The following is an 18,862-nucleotide window of genomic DNA, read 5'->3' on the forward strand; positions in this document are numbered from 1 at the left end:
CACGAATAGCTTTCTAGCGTTGTTGTGAAGCCTTTTAGCAATCAGTGCTCTAATAAAGTTTGCTAGGAAAAGGGTGGAGGTGGGGGCGGCGCACGCGCTCACCCCCGCTGACAAAAATTCTACTGTGGAATTACTCAAAAGAGCATTCCTGAACCCTTACAGCACCGGAGTGCAAGGGGCCTGCTCCGGCTCATGTCAACGCCCTCATTGAGCAACGTCAAGCACCAGTCAGGTAAGTATGATTTGAATTATCAAATTTGAGGTAAGCCTAGCCCCCGCGGCAAGCCTCACGGACATCGTGCAATAAAATAAATCATTGCTACTAGTAAAACTACTAACCGGTAGTAATATTACGTATTAATAGTACTTCAGTGAAGTAGTTTATTCGATCTCGAGCAAAAACATGATTTACTGTTATTACTACCGTAGTAAAAGATGTTACGATCGCAAAAGCCTCGTAACTAAAGCAGCGCCAGCTGGTAACTAAATAATCAGCTGAGCATTCTGACATAGTTTCGGTGCTGCCAGCATCGTTCTTTTTCCTCTACCTCTAGCTAATAGTTGCATACCAAATCAAGAAGAGAATCGTTGACCCATTCAAAATCATCATCTAAAATGTGAGAGACATAGGTACCGTCCAAATTGTAGTCAGGATAGCCGGAAAAAAATTATAATCCATAGTGTCTGTTTTCTGGCTGACTTCGCTGAACGTCTCTCATTTGTCACTCGCACTGCTGCTTCTGTCGTCATTGTCCTTTAAACTCGTGCTATCACTGTCATCCTCTCCACAATCTCTGTGACTTTCCATAACGGATGCAATAAGATGATTAAGATCGTTGTCAATACCACGGAAGCCCAACGATCCGCAGCCCGTGGATGAGCTCTGTAAAGCGAATGCAGCAGTATATACACCAGGTCAATTCTGATCATGACTTGTCGCCGGAGTGAAAGGTTTCATGAGAGATGAGCTTGGCGTTGTGGAGTACAATCGGTCAATAACAACCCTTGTGTCGAGACGATGTTTCATCGACATGAGCGACCCCAGAACTATTTCATATGAAGAATTCGTTTGTAACTATATAAATCAAAACCTTCTCTTGTAACAGACTTGTAAACATTGACCCATGTTTTTGATAAAGGGTTGACTTTGCTTTGACCCAAAGGCATTTAGAATAGTCATATGTTCCCTGATTATCTAAAGTTGGGTCAATGTTGACCCAAACTAATCTAATTGGGTCACGATTGATTCTTGTTGCTCGACCTGGGTCAATTGTGACGGGCCTTTCTTTTGGGTAGTTACATACTCTCCAGATACCATGTCTATCACGAGAGCCTTCCCGACGAGGGACCTCTTTAGCGATCCCCCGGAAGGGTCGGTCGGGTGGAAACACAAGCGCGATGAGCCGTCCGGCACCAGAAAGCACCGCCGTGTGGTGGTTAAGAGCGCCTCTTGCAAAAAGCAGGCGAAGGTTCTTGCGTCGATTGATATGCGAAGCGATCCATAACGGATCGTAGCTCACTTGATATTAGTATACATGTTTAGGACTACTTATTAGGAATAGACCCGAAAGGGCAATACTAACACAGAACAGGATTTTCACTCAGGTGCACAAGCGACGTCCGGCTTCGAGGTAATCGTCTCGTCAAGTTTACTTGTATGTGTTATGCCTGTCGGTAGACTCGAAGCTTACTAGCGAGGATTTTTTCGGCAAGGCCAAGAGACTGTCTGTGTTTTGACCGATTATATATCGGAAGGTTTACGTGACGGCTTTATTTTGCGTATTTGTACGACTGGAATTGCGTGTTGCATCCCTCTTATTCTTCCAACGGAGCTCTAAACACTAACTGCCCTCGTTAAAGACTTGCCCGTGCCTGGTACCGTTCTGCTGTTGGGACCACGAGGATCCAAAACACCTGCTTGCTTTGCTCGTGCTATTGTGTTATCATTTTCACTGGTTGGCCTATATAAGCTATTCGCAAGGTCCAATCTGCCCTGCTGCTTGGGCATATTTGTGGTCTTCAGGTCCGCTCGATATATCGCTTGCCGTTCTGGTAGACGTATTGGTACGGGAACAACCTATCTACACTTGTAGCTAGAGTTCACGAGGGATTTCCAACACACAGTGTTTTCTATAATGATGTCTCCATTGAGGTGTCCACTAGTATAGGCAACGTATCCGCTGTAGCTTTCTAGCGTTGTTGTGAAGTCTTTTAGCAATCAGGGTAAGTTTCTAGGAAAAGGGTGGAGGTGGGGGCGGCGCACGCGCTCACCCCCGCTGACAAAAATTCTACTGTGGAATTACTCAAAAGAGCATTCCTGAACCCTTACAGCACCGGAGTGCAAGGGGCCTGCTCCGGCTCATGTCAACGCCCTCATTGAGCAACGTCAAGCACCAGTCAGGTAAGTATGATCTGAATTAAGTTATTCCGGGTAATACTATAACTCTTAGCAGACCTCATGTACATATTCTAATTAATATTATCCCAATATAATTCTCAATATTAATGCTTACAGCTAATAATAACAAAACTCTTCATAAAAAATGACAAATGAGACTTGGTCTTAGAAAAGCTACGATGTACTAAAGCTGCGCAACAAGAACATTACTGTAGATCCATAAATCTACCCTTCTCTTCTATCAACTATAGCATAGTAGACTTGGCCTTGCTCTTTTTCTTCTTAGTGAGCTTCTTGACAGCCTTCTTGTGCTTCTTAGTCGCGAATCCTTCGTCCTCACTCTTCGCAACTGTCTTCTTGTCCACAAAACCGTCCCGAAGGTACGTTTTCAGCGCAAGGACCGTATCCTCCAACTGCTTGTGCGTATGCAGCGCCGAGATAAAGAAGCGCAGACGACATTTCCCTTCCTCCACCGCAGGGTACACGATCGGCTTGACATTGATCTTGTGCACCGCCAAGAACTCGGACGCTTTGGCAGTCGCAATAGTACTTCCGATCATCACCACGACCACTGGAGCACCACGGAAAGTGGTCTCCCCCATAGGAATGTTGTGTTCCTTACACAGATCATAGAAACATTTACTACGCTCCTGTAGAGTAGTCGTACGTGACGGACTCTGTGTCATCAGCTGCAACGATTTCAACGCAGCAGAGCCACACGCCGGCGCTAAGCCCACCGAGAACACGAAGCCTCCAGCACAATGCTTGAGGTATTTAACCAGCGCCTTCGAGCCAAGGATGAAGCCTCCAACGGACCCCAAGGCCTTGCTCATCGTACCCATACGTACATCAATGTCTTTCGGGTCCACCTCGGTGTGTTCACAGATACCGCGCCCAGTACCGCCCATCGTACCGAACGAATGCGCCTCGTCCATGAACAGTAACGCCTTGTACTTTTTCTTGATACGAATCATCTCTCGGACATCCGGGACGTCACCGTCCATGCTGTAGACCCCTTCAACGACAATAAGAACACGTCGATACTTGGTACGAAGCTTCGACAACATACGTTCCAGAGCCTTCGTGTCATTGTGCGGGAACGGCAAGATAGTGGCGCCACTGAGACGTTGGCCACTCACACACGAGTCGTGATTAAGCGCGTCACAGAGAATCAGATCACCTTTAGACACCAACGCATCGATCGTCGTGACATTGGACACCCAGCCGCCCACGAAGAGAACACTGGCTTCCGCCTTAAAGAACGTACACAGCGCCGTCTCCAAGTCCACATTCACCTGCGTCTGACCCACAATAGGCGACGAACTCATCGTCGTACCGTACTCGTCGATTCCTGCTTTTGAAGCCGCAGCAACCTCGGGGTCCGACGCGTTGCCGAGATAGTTGTACGTGTTGAAGTTCGTCATGCGACGCTTCGCCGGCGTCAGCGTCTCCAGAAACGGTACACGTAGTCCGGCACTCTCGAACTCTTTCATTTGTCCAAAAAGGCCCTGAACTTCGGGGAAATTTTCGATTTCAAAGCAACTCGAGTCGATCTCGGCAACTGTCGTGGCCGTCTGAGCACCAGCTTGGTCGTCACCTTCCTGGTCGCCCGCGAGGTCTCCCGTCGCCAATCCGGGGGCATTGGCGAGCTTCAACGGCGTGTCGTATTGGAAAAACGCCGAAGGAGACACAATGCAACCCAGAAACTCTCCTAGATCCGACGATAACCCCACAATCGCCACGGAATCCATACCAAACATGGCCCACGGTGTGTTTGGGTCGATCTCGGCAGCATTCGCAGTTGCTTTCTGGCCGTCAGACGACTCTCCTGTGGGCATCTCCATCTCCTGCGCCACATGTTCTAATAGCCACGCGAGGATCTCGTCCGACGTCTTCACCGCTCCAGAAGACGTAGGAATAGGCTGTTCCTTCGGCTTTCCAGCGCTAGAAGACAAACCTGCCTTCGCTCTGTACTCGAATAAAGGCTTAGCAAGTGTGCCATCCAAGAAATGAGCCTTGGAGGCACTTCGTTGGATCTTGCCACTCGTCGTCTTCGGGATCGTCTTCTGACGCAACAGAACGATCGCTTCGCACTTCAATTGGTGCTCCGACAGGACCGTCTTGATGATCTCCCGGCAAATCTCCTCGAGTGTCTCCTGCGAGGATCCGTTCTTGACCTCGGCGACCACGACAAGCGCTTCCTCGTCACTTTTTTCGATCGAAAAGGCCGCAGTGCATCCGGGACGAACATTTTCGTGCGCGTGTTCAACAGATGCTTCCACATCCTGAGGACATACATTCCGACCACGAATGATGATCAGGTCTTTGAGTCGACCTGTCACAAACAACTCGCCTTTACGAAGGAACCCATGTCGCCAGTGCGTAAATACGTGTTGGTCGCGTCCTTCTCGTGTGCCACTTGTGCACGGAACATCTCCTGTGTATACTCCGGTCGGTTCCAGTAGCCAATTGCCACTGATGGTCCCTGCACCCATACTTCTCCGACTTGTAATTCGTCCAATGGCTGCTTGGTTTCGGGATCCACAATGGCGACGCTAAATGTGGGCATGGCTTTACCACAACCCACAAGTTGCATCACTTCGGGTTTCTTTCCCTTCTTGTTGGAGCTCACAACAGCAACTTTACGTTGCGTTTCCAACACGCGCTTGTTAACGTCCAATAGCGTTGGCTGCTGAGGCGGCTCTTGGCCCGTACACACCAGAGTGACTTCCGCCAATCCGTAGCCACAATTGAAAGTATTCGGATCGAATCCGGAGCCACTAAACTTGGACGTAAAGGCCTCCAGTGACTCGCGACGAATGGGTTCAGCCGCACAGATTGTCTGTTTGAGAGAACTCAGATCCATCTCTGCCGCCTGCTTGTCGCTAGTCTTTCTAGCTGCCAACGCATAGCCGAAATTCGGGGCACACACATGCGTAGCCTTGTATTTACTTGCAGTGCGCATCCACAACGCCGGGTCTTTAATGAAACTAATAGGAGACATACTAACACACCGCGCAGCTGTGACGCATGGAGTTATGATGAATCCGACCAGTCCCATGTCGTGGTAACTCGGCAGCCAACTGACCATCGTGTCGGTGGGTTCAATGCTCTCCCACGTCTTCAGTTGCGCTCGTAAGTTACCGTGAGAGATCATCACAGCCTTGGGAGCTGACGTGGACCCCGAGCTGTATTGAAAGAACGCCACGTCATTGGACGTTAATGACAGAGCATCTTCTTCGTCGTATTGCGCAACTAACGAGTCGGGAAGACTATTCGTAGTGATCCACTGCAAGTTGGCGGGCCACGACGTCCTGGACGTGGAGAAGTAGCCTTTCACTGTAGCCATCTTACTGGCAAGATGATACGTCGTGTTGGTGAGGACCACGGCAGCCCCCGAGTCCTCCACCAGACGGTTAAACTTAGGTAGATCTTTGGCCAGAGTGCCAGGGTAAGGGGGGTACACGGGAATACCCACGACGCCGGCGTATAGGCAGCCCCAGAAGGCCAGAGCGAAGTCTAGACCTGGGGGGAAGCACAGCACCACCCGGTCACCCTTGACCACGTGCGCGTCACGTTGGAGCGCTGCGGCCACTTTGCGAGCCGCACGGTCCACATCTTCGAAGCTTAAGTTGACGGTCTCACGGCCCAAATCGTCCAGGAAGGTGTAGACGAGCTTGTGACGCCACTTGGTGGACGCAGCACGACGCTTAAGTTCCCCAACCACGGGCTCCGTGTTGATGGCGACGCCGTTAGCAACAACCACCGAATGTTTCGGTTGTGCGGCATCAAGCTTCTTGTAGCGACGCTTCTTGGGCGCGGGGGTTGAGGACTCGTCGGTCTCACGCTGGCGCTTTTTGTAGTGTACACCCAAGGCCGCGACAGACGCAGCGGCAGCTAATGATGCTGCTGCCACCACCTCAACGGCCACGTCGCCCAGCAGGGAGGACATTAGGTCTGAAAGGCGTAGGGTGACTGGCGGACTGTGAGGGATCGGTGTAAAATACACACGATGTGGTACACTTAATTATGTCTTTTTAGCCAATGGGAAAGGAGCTGATCCCTTTATTTCCCTGTCTATTCACACTGCAGATTGGGAGGGGTATGTAGCCATGTGTCATAGGCACTTCAACATCGTTTTATAATCCTGTCCTCTCACCGCTTGTGCAGACGACTGAACGTCGGCATGTTGCCGCTACGAGCAGCTGGGGGTTGTGACGGCATGTGTCCTGGTCTTGACTGAGTCGATAATCGTGGCAAGGTGGCGCTGTTGCCAACCACCAAGCCTGGTCCACGCATCATGGCACTGAGTGGCGCTGCATTTCGTTGGATTTGGGGCAACTTGTTGGCGACCTGCCCAGCCACAGGACCCGACGTCGGTCCTCCACGTCGACTTAGTGGCTGCCGAGTTGACATCGACCTGACTGGAGCTGTAGAGCGAGCGAATGGCAGTCTGGTTCCGCCCAAGCCAGAGGTTTGTCGAGTATTAGCTCCAATTACCGCGCTCCGAGCAAAAGATCGCTGGTTTCGGGTGGCAAGTGTTGTTGTCGTACCAAAACGACCCGTAGATCTACTGTTAGTTGTGACTGGTAGACGCTGGAAAGCCTCTTTCCGATTCGTATACCCTTTCTTGATGTCATCTAGCTTTTGTAGATGGGTGTTCGCAATACGCTTCCCAGATGCAGCACCCACGGGGGCTCTTACACGCGGTTGTGGGGGTAGTCGCTGCTTCTGGTTTCTTTCCGTTGTTGACTTTGCCGATGCACCAGCCCGTACGTGCGATGTGGTGGCCTTCCGTTGGTTGGCAGCAGCGCGCTTCTTCTCAAGCCATCCTTCAATGACGACGTCCTGTTTGCGAGCTTGTCGTTGCGCTTCCTTCGCCTTCTCGTTCTTAAGGAATGTCCGTCGTTCACGTTCCGTCATGCGTCGAAGTTGACGCTGCTTGTTCTCAGGGAGACTCGTAAGGAACGTGTCTGTCTTCGATCTGGTCCTGTTCCTCGTTCCAGTATTGCTATTAAGCGCTCGCTTCTTCGCGTTCGCCGCTGCTGTCGACCCCTGTGCTCGTCGTGTTGACGTCACTGTTGTTTTATCTCGTGCACGCATTTTAGACGGCCCGGTGACAGCATACACCGTTCTGGAGGGCTCATGCAGCCCACCAGTAGCTCTCCTTTTAGCAAACCGGAGACCGCTACCAGTGGCGGATTGCTTGGACCCTGCTGTTCTACTTGAGGTGTTACCACCTCGTGCGTTGTCAAGATCATCCACTGCTAAGCCAGCATCTTCCAGATGCCTAATACGCTGCTCCAGCTCCATCAGTTTGTCAAGACTGGTGACTACGTTTGCGTTGTCTTGTGCAGCTTTGCCTCCTGCAGCCATCGCAGCGAGGTGATACACACTATTACTATTCCCACGGTCGCGTTTGTTAGGTGAGCTGGTTTCCTCGTCTTGATTCGATCCCTTCGCCTTTGACCGACTGGAATCGTTCCCACTGGCTTGAAGCTCCAGCATCTTTTCGCGATATTGTTGACGTCTTCGCTGCATATCCTCGCGTTGTGTCATCGACTCTTTGAGTTTTCGAAGATGCTGGATGTGGCGCTGTACATCGTCGTCGAACTTGGCCTCGTCACGTTGGCCTTTGGCTTCCAAAGTGCGGAAAAACTCCGTGTTTACCTGCAAAGGCTTAAGTTGCTCTTCTTCGATAATCTGCTGGGCACGCTGCGCACGCTCTTCGCGCTCACCCTGAGTGAGCGCACTGGCGAATTGCGAGTCTTCCTGTTTGATCTTATTGGTCTTGATGATGGCAGCCTTGAGAGCTGCCTCGTTCGCTAGTTTGTGCCAATTTAGCAACTTCATTTCTTGCTGTAGTTCTTCTGTTTGTGAGATCGACATGGCGCTCGTCGCTCGTGGCTTCATCTTTCGGGTTGTATTCGCAGTAGAAATTGATGACTGTCGGGTCGCTTTCCCACTCTCATTTGGAGCTTCAAGACGCTCGTCAGCTTGACCATCGCCACTCTGGTATTCGTCTAGCTCACGCACCCAACCAGAGTAGTCTGCAGCTACCGACATGGCTCCGGTTGCCGCAACAGCGAGAAAAGCTTAACGAAAGAGTGTAAGGTACAAACACAGCGCCAGACTTACGTGGAAAGACATCGCTGTTTTTAGCCGAGGGTCTAACATGCAAGTGTAAATAGCCATCCAATCGCTTCGAGCTGCCATGAAGAAGAGGGTTACCCCAGGGTTACCCACCCGTCCACGTGGATTATTAAATAACCCATCCACCCCGTTTACCGGCTACTCATAAAAGAAACAATACTTGTATTCAAGCGACGTACCAAGCTACAGTGGTAGCTCAGTGCTACTATAGTAGTACTACGCATACTCGGCACTCACTCATGGACGCTGAGTCGCGCATTACGCCTACGTGGACGCTCAGTTCGCAGCTTGCGTTGTCGCCCCCGCGTAGACTGGTACATCCAAATAGAATCAATAGTTTCTCGCTCAAACTCACGAGCCGCTTGCCACGGAATGTTGGCTACAGGCTCCCAGGTCAGTTCATGGTATTCTCCCCACTGCACCAGATAGAATGTAGCCTCATTAATCCAGCGCTTAGCCCACACCTTCTTGAGAGGCATACTCGTTCTCTGCAGTGCCACCACGTCTCGTAGCAAACAATCCTCCACCACGCCGTCTACGACTGGCCGAATCTCCGTGTCTTCCTCATCACCACTAGACGGGTCTACATGCTCGTGTTGCAATCGCTTCCTCCAAAACGAGCCGTCGAGGCACCTACCGTCTTACCCCGCATATAAGGCATATGTTCTAAATAAATTCGGGATTCGCTCGACATCTAGCTTAAACCTAATATTCTTGAGAGCTCCCAACCAACCACCCTTCTGAACAAACTTGTCGGTGCTGCTGTTACTTGGCTTTAATTCTCTCATTTAATAATTTACACAGTCATGAGTGCTGAGCGACGTAGCTATAGTATCCACGAGAAACTCGCTGTTCTAGCAGACTCGGATAGGCGTGAAAGGTCACGGCTTTGCTGCTCTTAGCAAGAAGCACAGCGTGGCGGTTTGAACCCACGCCGATCGCGTAGGAGGGTCAAGCCTAAACGACCAAGCCAGATTCCAGGACCCACAAACTTGATTCTTCAAAGTCAAACAATTTGTTCGTTGTACAACACATAGGCTTTCTAAACGAATATAACACACAAGCAGCGTTGTATTCATTTACAGCACCTATGCCTTATATGCGGGGTAAGACGGTAGGTCTGTATTGAATTGCGAATTGAATTGCTCTTTCTGTGTATTAAACACAATTTCCTAATAGTGACTAGACACTGTTTTTGTAAGTGAATAGGGCTACAAAAAACCATTATCCAACCACCCCAGCAACCTCTTCGACCCACCCAATGTCTTGAGAAAACCCGGGTTTTCCAGAACACTGACCACCAATAGATACTGTATCATGTCCCGGGAACCACTCGTCGTTTTTTAATTACGTACCAGTACATGTACCGGTACTCCGTAATTTACGCTAGCTAGTAAAGTATAGTTTTTAACTGACATGACTGGATAGTGACAGAGTACTACCGAATGCGAAACTAAATTCGCCAGTATCAGTATAAATTGCTATTCCTGTAGTGGCAAATACATTTTAAAAATATATGTCAGCAGCCTACAAACATTTCTAAAGTTTGAATCATCGAGCGTTCTTCTCGAGCGATACTATAATTTGGGTCAGCACTACATATATGAATGGCAAGCAAAAGTCGAGCTAATGGACCGTTTGAGGTCGCCTGTTATCCAAATTAGCATTTTGTGCTGTTGCTTGACGCTGGAATTCTCGTGCACAAAGTTGCGTGCGATATGAGCCGTGCAGTATTTTACGTTAAGTCCGCGTGAAGCTAAGACGGACAGTGTTGTCTTCTGGTGGTACCCACGCAAAAGCGTGTACATGTTAGTATCCCGACCTACGAGGTGCATTTGCAATCCGCCGATAGTACTGGTATTTTGAATGGTAATGGTGCTGATGTCGGAGGTGGAGCCTCCATAACTGCTAGCGGAGGATTGAGCTGCAATGCTGGTGGGTGTTGGCGGATCGTCCGGCGTGTCATAGCTCACTTGTGTGAATAGTGAGAAGAAAGTGATCTCATTAACTTTTGCTCGGCCTTTTATACCCTTTCCTAGAGCCTTTTTTATCGTAAACTATCACTCCGATTCCTGTCTAAGGGGAGATTTTTCCTGAGTCTTTTTACATCATAACATAGCCCCCCCATCGCAGGTCGGAGTCGACGCATGTGGATGGTTTCTTATTAGCCTCGTTTGCTTACCACAACGGTGCCGTTGCTGCGTACAGCATCGACCTCGTAAGGTCCGGCATAGATTAGGTCGATTTTCGCTAGCCGCGAGTCATTGCCTGATACCATGACCAGGTCGCTCGAGACATACTCGTGAGTATCACGTCCGGCATTCTCTCTGGTGCTAGCCGTAGCCACTTGAGTCATTTTCTGCTCTTGTTGGGCTTTCTAGTCGACTGCGTACGGTACATCGAGCTTTAAATCACGGCCAAATGCCGCTTTAGCCGGCTGCACCCCATCATGGTACGGTGCGATGCCCGCAGCGCGTACGCTACAGCTGACAGGCAGTTTTCCCAGTCAGCCTTGATTGTGATAGACTCAGAGCGCAATTTCTCATTAATACAGCGGTTTAACCTCTCGATTGTAGAATTAGCTTGCGGGTTGCGCACTGTAGTGGGTGCGGCCTCAATCCAATAGGAGTCGAGGAGCTCACGAAATTCGCGCTTGAATTCACTGCCTGCGACAAAGATACAACGTTCGGTCGAGGGTACTTGTTGACCATAGTTGGTCGAGACTTCGTGCTGATTCTGCTCCGGAGGAGTCGTTTTGTACGACAAGCTCAAACTATCGTATGTTTGTAGCCATAATCGAAACCTCGCCCGATAGGTCCGATTGAATCGATAGATATTTCATTCCATGGTCGGACTTCGACCGTCTTTGACGGGATCTTACCACAAACGTAGGGGAGATTTTTGCAGCGAGCACACCCTTGGCAGCGCTGGAACCATTTCTTAATATCACTTTCCATACCACACCGATGAAACACAGCCTTGATCGACTTAATCATGATAGCCATTCCGGGATAAATTAGCCATTCATGGTAGGCTCGCATAATGGCGGGCTGCGGCAGTGTAACAACGATTCTACCATCTTTCACGGTCGTAAGCAGGTTAACTACATTAATTTCTCGCATCACCACGGCTTCTGTCGGCTTCAACTTTACTTTCACTTGCTCGTCCCTGATGAATTTGGCGCCAGATAGAATAGCTCTGCATCTTCCACAGTTCTAGTAGCGACCACGTGAGCTGACTGCCCAGTCGTCTCTATCGGTAGTCTGGACAGCGCATCTGCTACTACATTATCCTTGCCCTGGATGTGGATCAGCTCGGGTCCGTACTCTTTAATTTCTAGTCTCCACCGAAGCATTGTCCAATTAGTAAATATTCTGGAGCGTCGAATTACGATGATCAGTAGATACTCGTATCTTCTGTTCCCACACGATCGAACAGAGCTCGCGTAGTATCAAACGAATACTGAGCAGCTCCGTTTTGTTAATAGCATATTTGTGCTGGGTTTCGTCGCACTTTGAAGACCAAAATGCAAAAGATTTGCCCTCTTGCATGAGCACTCCTCCAACTCCTCTTTGGTAAACAGATGCGTACGTGTAGATATCAAATACCTTGTCAAAGACGGGATACGCGTGTAGCAAACTTGACTAATCAACTTCTTGGCTCCGTTAAATGCAGCTTGTTTACGAGGTTCACAACGAAATGGAACTCGGGACGATGTAAGCGCATAAGCGGTGCAAATGTTTGCGACCGATTTGGATACATATCATTGTAGTAATTTACCATACCAATGAATCGACGCAGGTCACGGACGTTCCACGGCTGCGCAAAGCGCTGTATCGCCTCACAATCAATGGGCTGTTTTCCTTCCGTAGAAATATTGTATTCTCGATAATCCACGCTTCGAGCGCAAAACTTGCTTTTTGCCGTGTGCACGACAGCTCCTGCGTCTGCCAATCGCTTTAGAACAATTTAAATATGCTCGAGATGCTCATCAAATGTTTGTGAGAGAATTTAGACGTCATTTAAGTAAATTCGTACATATGTGAGGTTCCCCAATATCTGCGTCATGACAGCATGAAACTCATCAGGTACTGTGCTAATCCCCATAGGCAATCGACAAAAACCGTATCTTCCCCACGGAAGCACAATGACCGTATATGACATATTCTGTAGGGCAAGTTCTCGATTATATCCCATTATGAGATCGAGAGTAGTAATGAAACATTGTTGAGGAAGCTCTCGAATCAGGTCTTGTATCTTTGGCAACGGGAAGCAGCTCCGCCAGAGCTTCCTATCCAGCCGCCAAAGTCAGAGAGAAACCGTTCTGAGTCCTCGTTTTTTAGGAATTACGAAAGCTGGGACAGCCCAAGGGGTCTTTGTCTGGCTCCAGAATTTCCAATCGGACCAAACGTTCCAGCTCCTGCAATGTGGCTGCTTGCAGCTTGTGTGGGACAATGTACGGTGCTTGCGGTGAGATATATGAATCCGGCTTGACAGGCAATTCGTACGGATGCATCTTAAGCTTTCCAGCGGGTCCTAAAAAATAACTATAATACCGCGCAGCGCCACACTAAGTCATTGTTGTTGCTCCAGCGACAACGTATCTTTCGGGACGAGTGCATTAATATCCACATCTTTTCCAGTCACATCCAAAATTCGATTCACGTGATCGTCAGGGCTAGTAACAGCAAACAAAACAATTTTGGTTTTGTTTCTGGAATCATCGGAATCATGACTTCATCCCACGTAATATTTCGCTCCTTAAAATCCAATATGATACATTGTTCTTCCAAAACCGTCAGTCCCTAAAATGATCGGATAAACAAGTTTTCTGCAATTTGGAACTCATGCGTTAGCTGCCGAGATGCGAGAAATCTTCCATCTTTAGAGGAAAATCAATACTTCCACAAGTCGTTTCACATCTCCAGCTGCGTTCCAATATCGGCCTCGTTCTTTTGGCACATACCACGATACCACCTCCTTTGCTACTGTAGACTTGTTGCATCCCGTGTCAAGTAGTACTAGAAGCGTCTTCTTTGAAAGTGGATGACGCGATTGAGCGCGCACTTGCATCCCTCGACTGGTAGATGTTGGCGCTCGTGCTACTGCGATGTCATATTGCTCATGAATATTAAAACCCAGGCTCGCGTAGTCTGCCTCCATGTCTGCGTCGCTGCTTTCATCTCCATCGAATTGGACTGCGTTTACCTCTGCCTCCATCTTGTTGCGGTCTCCCATACTCGTCTTGAAACGTTTATTTGTATTTGGTCTGTAACTTGGCGACTCCGGGCTCCGGAAGTATTCCGGATTTGTGTGGCTCCGAAAAAAAGGTCATACCTTGTTCTTCACAATTTTTCAAACCCTTGCCGTCCTTGTCCTGTTCTACTTCTCGCTTATGCTTACCACTGCTAGTCTCTGCTGAGCTTTTCCACCACTTTGTCTTTATAACTTGCCATCGTTTGAATTGTTACCCCGCTTGCTAAACTTATCATGGGCTCCTCGGCGACAATCACCATCGCGTTGTAGACGCGAAATCTCCCATACGTTCACACCCTTTGTAACTGGCGCGTAGCTCGTGCAACACTTCATCCTGGCTCCGGGTGTGTATAAATTCAACTCTTTCTCTCCAAGCCATCGGCATGCCCTTGTGGAACAAGACCCCACGATCGTTTTGGCTGACGTCTAGCTGCACAAACTGCTGCTCTGTGATCCAAACTCCTGATTTAATGGGATTTTTCCTTTCTTGACCATGGAGCCAAAACTGGTGCGATGTTCCTCTCGTAGGTAGTCCATTCCAGCTGTACACAAAGTCTTTTTCCCTTTACGAGCAAAATTGCCCACGACGGCAATCTTTTTTCAGCATGTTTCGTCCGTTGGTGGAGCCGCACACACACAGGGATGCCGAAAAATAAATTGGTGCTGCAATTATTGCAATAAGAAAGCACCAATTATTTATTGGAGGCTTTCTAAAGAGTAATTCCAATTATTTATTTTCGCCTCGTTGTAGCATCAATAATCTATTGGGCGGTGTTCAATCAGCCTTACATTCTTTAGTACTTGTGCCCTCGCTGTGTACCAATATTGCTGCACCAATAATCTATTTTCTGAGTTGAGGAAGCTCAATAATCTATTTCGGTCTTGCCAGCTCTCTTACCCAATTATTTATTTTCTGCTTTGATTAGCAATAGATAAAAATGCAATATTCGGCATCCCTAGTGTGACACACACCAAAGATTCTCGTGTAACCTTAGGGAAACGCGCCTGCAACTGGAGGAGTGCTCGTTTAGACACACTTTGCCTGGTTCCGAAAAGTGGTCGAGTGTCCTTTCGACCCGTCCGTGGGTGGTTTCGCTTTCTTCTTTAGAATGCGGCGCCTTGATGACCATCATTTGAAATTTAAAGGACTACAGCTTCTTCTCTGATTGTCGCCTGAAACCGACCATGTAGGAAGACACGTTGTTTTCGCTTTGGGCCTCTCCACCAGAGCCAGATTCGCAATGCTGAGTATTGCAGCTTCTATCTCAGCAGCTAATATCCAGTCTTTGGCCATCATAGCGGACCATACAGAAGCCGATGCTTTGTCAGCTCGAAAGTATGCCTCGACTGCTGCATAGTTTACAATTGATCTCCTGATCAACTTGCACATGTACGCCACGTGCATCACTGTCCGTTAGCGGCTGAAATTCTGGATACGGCAGGGCTTGCTGGATCCGTCTGAAACTGTTTAACTGCTTAGAAGACTTGAAATGGTTGCTCAGGCTACGCAGCTTTTGGATCACAGCCCCACCCTCGTCTAAAGCACCACCCGGAGTCACGATAGTCGCCACCCTGTTCCCACACACACTACTCGCTTGAATTTTGTCATATTTTGATTTAAAGCCTGTCTCAATCAGCTTTGCAACTAGCGGTGCTTTGTGGCCGTGTAAGGTTGACCCTGAGAGATTAACCACTTCGAAATCAGCACGTTCAGCATCTTCTGGTGTGGACGAAAGAAGCGCTTCTTCTGATTCCCACCGGAGCTGATCACCGTGCAACTTGCATCGATCGCAGAGGCTTGATACGCTGCCACTCCAGTTTTGCTAAGATCTTTCTGTGAGGTCGTATCCAGAATACTAAGAGGCTCTGTCTCAGCCAGATCAATGTCATTTTTTGCCTTGTCGGTAGTTTTCTGCTCTGCTATTACAGCTAAAGGATGATCTTCATGCTTGGATTTGATGTGATCCTTCGCGCTTGAAGCATTATTTGTGCTCCGCAAAGCCTCTTCTCAGCTATAACGAGTCGTCTTCGCGCGTGCCTTGATCAGCACGCAGCACAGTGAGCACTGATTGCGGTAAACCTTCTTCGATGGCTGCCAAAGATTGCGTTTCTGGTACGGCCCGTCCAAGTGGTGAATCAGGTCCCAAACTCCACCAGTCGTCCAGCTTTCCGGGCATGTCTGGCAGAGATAGGGACACCAAGTTCGGACACGGGCGTGGGGAGATTTTAATCTAGAGCTTCGGCTTCTTGAGCAACAGGCTTTACTTTCGTCTTCCCTTTTGTAGTAAAGTGTCGTAACCCAGCTTCGTCTGCTGGGTGGTCGACTTCTGGCGCTTCTCAGCGCGGTGGACAGGGGCAGAGATCTCCTTTTCTGTAGTGTCCGGCGACAACACGAAGTCAGAATCGGAGCCGGACCAAATATTTGATAATCAACATGCCAACGGCACACATGTGGTGCACACCGTGCAGGGGTCTGTCGTCAGCTCGTCGTCTTCCGGGCGGCCCTACACCGCACAGGGTAGGGTTGGTGTGCTCCAACGAAGCTATCGATCTTCTCTGTGTGATATACAACGCGTTTTGGAGAATGAAGATCTTCTACGAATGATGAACGGGGCCAACCACTGTATAATTGCAGATTGAAGGTTGGACTTGCTCAATGGGGGTTCTTGAAATAGTAGTACGCTAAGGATCCATAGTACCGCCTCCAGCGAGTAATACTTATACTTAAAGTGAATACCAAACAACACGGTAGTAGTAGTAGTATTACTTAAATTGTCGTCGTATTAGTAAAGCTGCAAAGAACTATTTTGGCAAATGCTATTAACCCCTACTGTAGGAGGTATTACTAGTGCTGTCAATTAAGATTGAAGCTTAACTACTCTTGTCAAATTCCCGGTATATTGAATTTACATTAATACTACCAGTACTCTTTTCAAATTCCCAAGGTTCAGTAATATTACCATTGATGGTATTAATACTGTACAGTACCAATGGTTTTGTTACGCACCTCTTTACATGTACCGGTAATACATTCAGTGGAAAGCGTATCCGCCAGATACATGTATACAGTACATGTACAGCTCCTTTTGCACAGTGTTTACAAGATTAGCTCATCTGACCAAGTTTGGATGGTACATGTACAGAATTATGGGTCGATTGTAAGCGAGAAAACGTTAGGAACACATGCTCAGACCTGAAATCCACAGCAAACAATCCACAAAACGCCATGGCCGGGACCGCTTGGCAGCGCCGCCCACGCCTGCACTCCTCGAGCAGTTCTTGCGCCGCATTCGCCTATCTGCTAGTGAGAGAGACAGGCCCCCAGTTTGTCGGGCTCGTCCGGTGAGCAAATGTCTTCTGAATGTAGCGGACTGCAGTTGCTGATCTGCAGCCCGTTGGATCGGACTCCGATCCGAAGCCCAGCAGTCGCGCACAGCCGTCGCCGAGCACCCGCCAGCACCAGCCCCAGCGGCATGGTAGGACTCCAGCGGAGCGAGTTACCGCACGAGACCCTTCGAGCCGGCGACTTGATCCAGTACTATTCGCGAGCATTCGTCGCTGGGGACCCCAGAGGCTACCGCAAGAGCCGCGTCCTGAAGATCGCCCAGCAAGAGGACGCCGATTTTCCTATACAAGTGGACACCGACGAGGTACTGGAGCTTACGCATATGATACGCCGCGTGTCGGACATGTCGGGCGTATTATTTGAAGTAGCGTTGTGGAGGAAGCTGCGGACGTACGAGTTAGTGGATGGTGTGGTGGATCTTCCGAGGAGATCCACCACTTTGATAGCTGCCCTACACCAGGCAGTTGCTGATGCTTCTGTCGCAGTAGCCCAAAAACTACGTGTAGAGAGAGAAGCAGCGGAGACTCGGGCCCCACACCATTCCCCAGCAAGAGAACATAAACCTGGTCCAGACGTCGGAGGCTCCAGCACCTGCGATTCGAGTTTTCAGCCGCCGCGCAAAAGTGCCAGTGACTTTACAGACGTTGAGGAAGGACGTGCAAGCGAGGAAGAGATGCCAAGACGAGTTTCCGAGGAGATAACGGTTTACTTAGTGGTTCCAGAATCTGATTCTGATTCTGTGGAATCAGTGGTAAACGCCGCTTCGCCGCCCAGCACTTCGGCTGTGACGGTGGAGTGCAGCATTGCCCTACGACCAAGTCCCTCACGTACAGGCGGACGTCTGGAGAGTGAGGATCCTGCCGAAGACACCGCGCAGCCGGTGGAGAGCCCAGAAGAGATGCTGGACCCCCAGCAGTACCTGGCTGCCATTCCGACCCGGTTAGACCGCAGTAAAATTCGCCACCAGGCGAAGAAGAGATCGACCCAGTGGCATGTTCCGCGCTCACGGAAAAAGAGGCACATGGCGAGGTGTGCGATTACCAGGTCCGGTGCGAATGTGTACCATGCTAGCAACATCACGGCTAAAAAGACCAAGGACTTTTTGAGTCTTCCTTTCGTACGAGAGCAACTGAAAGCGCTACATGCTAGACGGCCGGAGTATCCTGCGCAAGAGGAGAGAACCCTGACGATCCCGCCGCCTATAGCCGCAGTGGAGTGGCCGGACGGAGTAGATGAGATCAACGAATGCCGGATTCCTCCAGGGCTGTCGTTTCCGCACGTCGGAGACTACGACCCCTGTCAGTGCGTCGGAGACTGCTTTCTCGACTCTTGCGACAGCGCAACGTCCTCTGTGTACTGCAACCCCGAGAGCTGTAAGTTAGACGCAATGTGCAGCAATGGACCTCAAAACAGAGCGTCGTTGAAGCTGTTTGATACCGGGCGGGTTGGGCTCGGGGTGTACACTACGTGTTTCCTGGATGTCGGAGATATTTTGGGCGAATATGTCGGTCAATTGAGCGAGCACGACGCACAGGTCGAAGGTCAACCGGAGGTGGCGAAGAAGAACAACAGTGGATATACAATGCTGTACTATACGAAGTCTACAGCAAAGAAGTACGTGTACATTGAGGCGCTTCACTGTGGCTCGATGATGCGGTTCCTCTCACACGCTTGCCAGCCAAACGCTGATTTTCTCGAGATGCGGAATG

The 18,862-nt window shown here is 49.4% G+C and overlaps 3 protein-coding genes across 3 annotated transcripts; all 3 read right to left on the reverse strand.

Moving 5' to 3' along the window:
• Nucleotides 1-2,786: 2,786 nt before the first annotated feature.
• On the reverse strand, nt 2,787-6,382 carry PITG_11489 (fatty-acid-CoA ligase, putative; the record flags this gene model as incomplete). Its single annotated transcript, XM_002901013.1, has 4 exons — nt 2,787-2,814; nt 2,882-4,298; nt 4,356-4,721; nt 4,766-6,382. The coding sequence occupies 4 exons, from the start codon at nt 6,348-6,350 to the stop codon at nt 2,787-2,789; spliced, it is 3,396 nt and encodes a 1,131-aa protein (XP_002901059.1).
• A 171-nt stretch (nt 6,383-6,553) lies between these two features.
• On the reverse strand, nt 6,554-8,464 carry PITG_11490 (uncharacterized protein; the record flags this gene model as incomplete). The annotated part of the gene is made up of 1 exon (XM_002901014.1): nt 6,554-8,464. One exon carries the CDS (start codon nt 8,462-8,464, stop codon nt 6,554-6,556), a length of 1,911 nt encoding a protein of 636 aa, XP_002901060.1.
• A 7,604-nt stretch (nt 8,465-16,068) lies between these two features.
• On the reverse strand, nt 16,069-16,868 carry PITG_11491 (uncharacterized protein; the record flags this gene model as incomplete). Its single annotated transcript, XM_002901015.1, has 2 exons — nt 16,069-16,178; nt 16,829-16,868. The coding sequence occupies 2 exons, from the start codon at nt 16,866-16,868 to the stop codon at nt 16,069-16,071; spliced, it is 150 nt and encodes a 49-aa protein (XP_002901061.1).
• Between the last annotated feature and the right edge of the window lie 1,994 nt (nt 16,869-18,862).

The sequence above is a fragment of the Phytophthora infestans genome, genomic scaffold, assembly GCF_000142945.1.
Source record: "Phytophthora infestans T30-4 supercont1.23 genomic scaffold, whole genome shotgun sequence".
Taxonomy (NCBI): domain Eukaryota; phylum Oomycota; class Peronosporomycetes; order Peronosporales; family Peronosporaceae; genus Phytophthora; species Phytophthora infestans.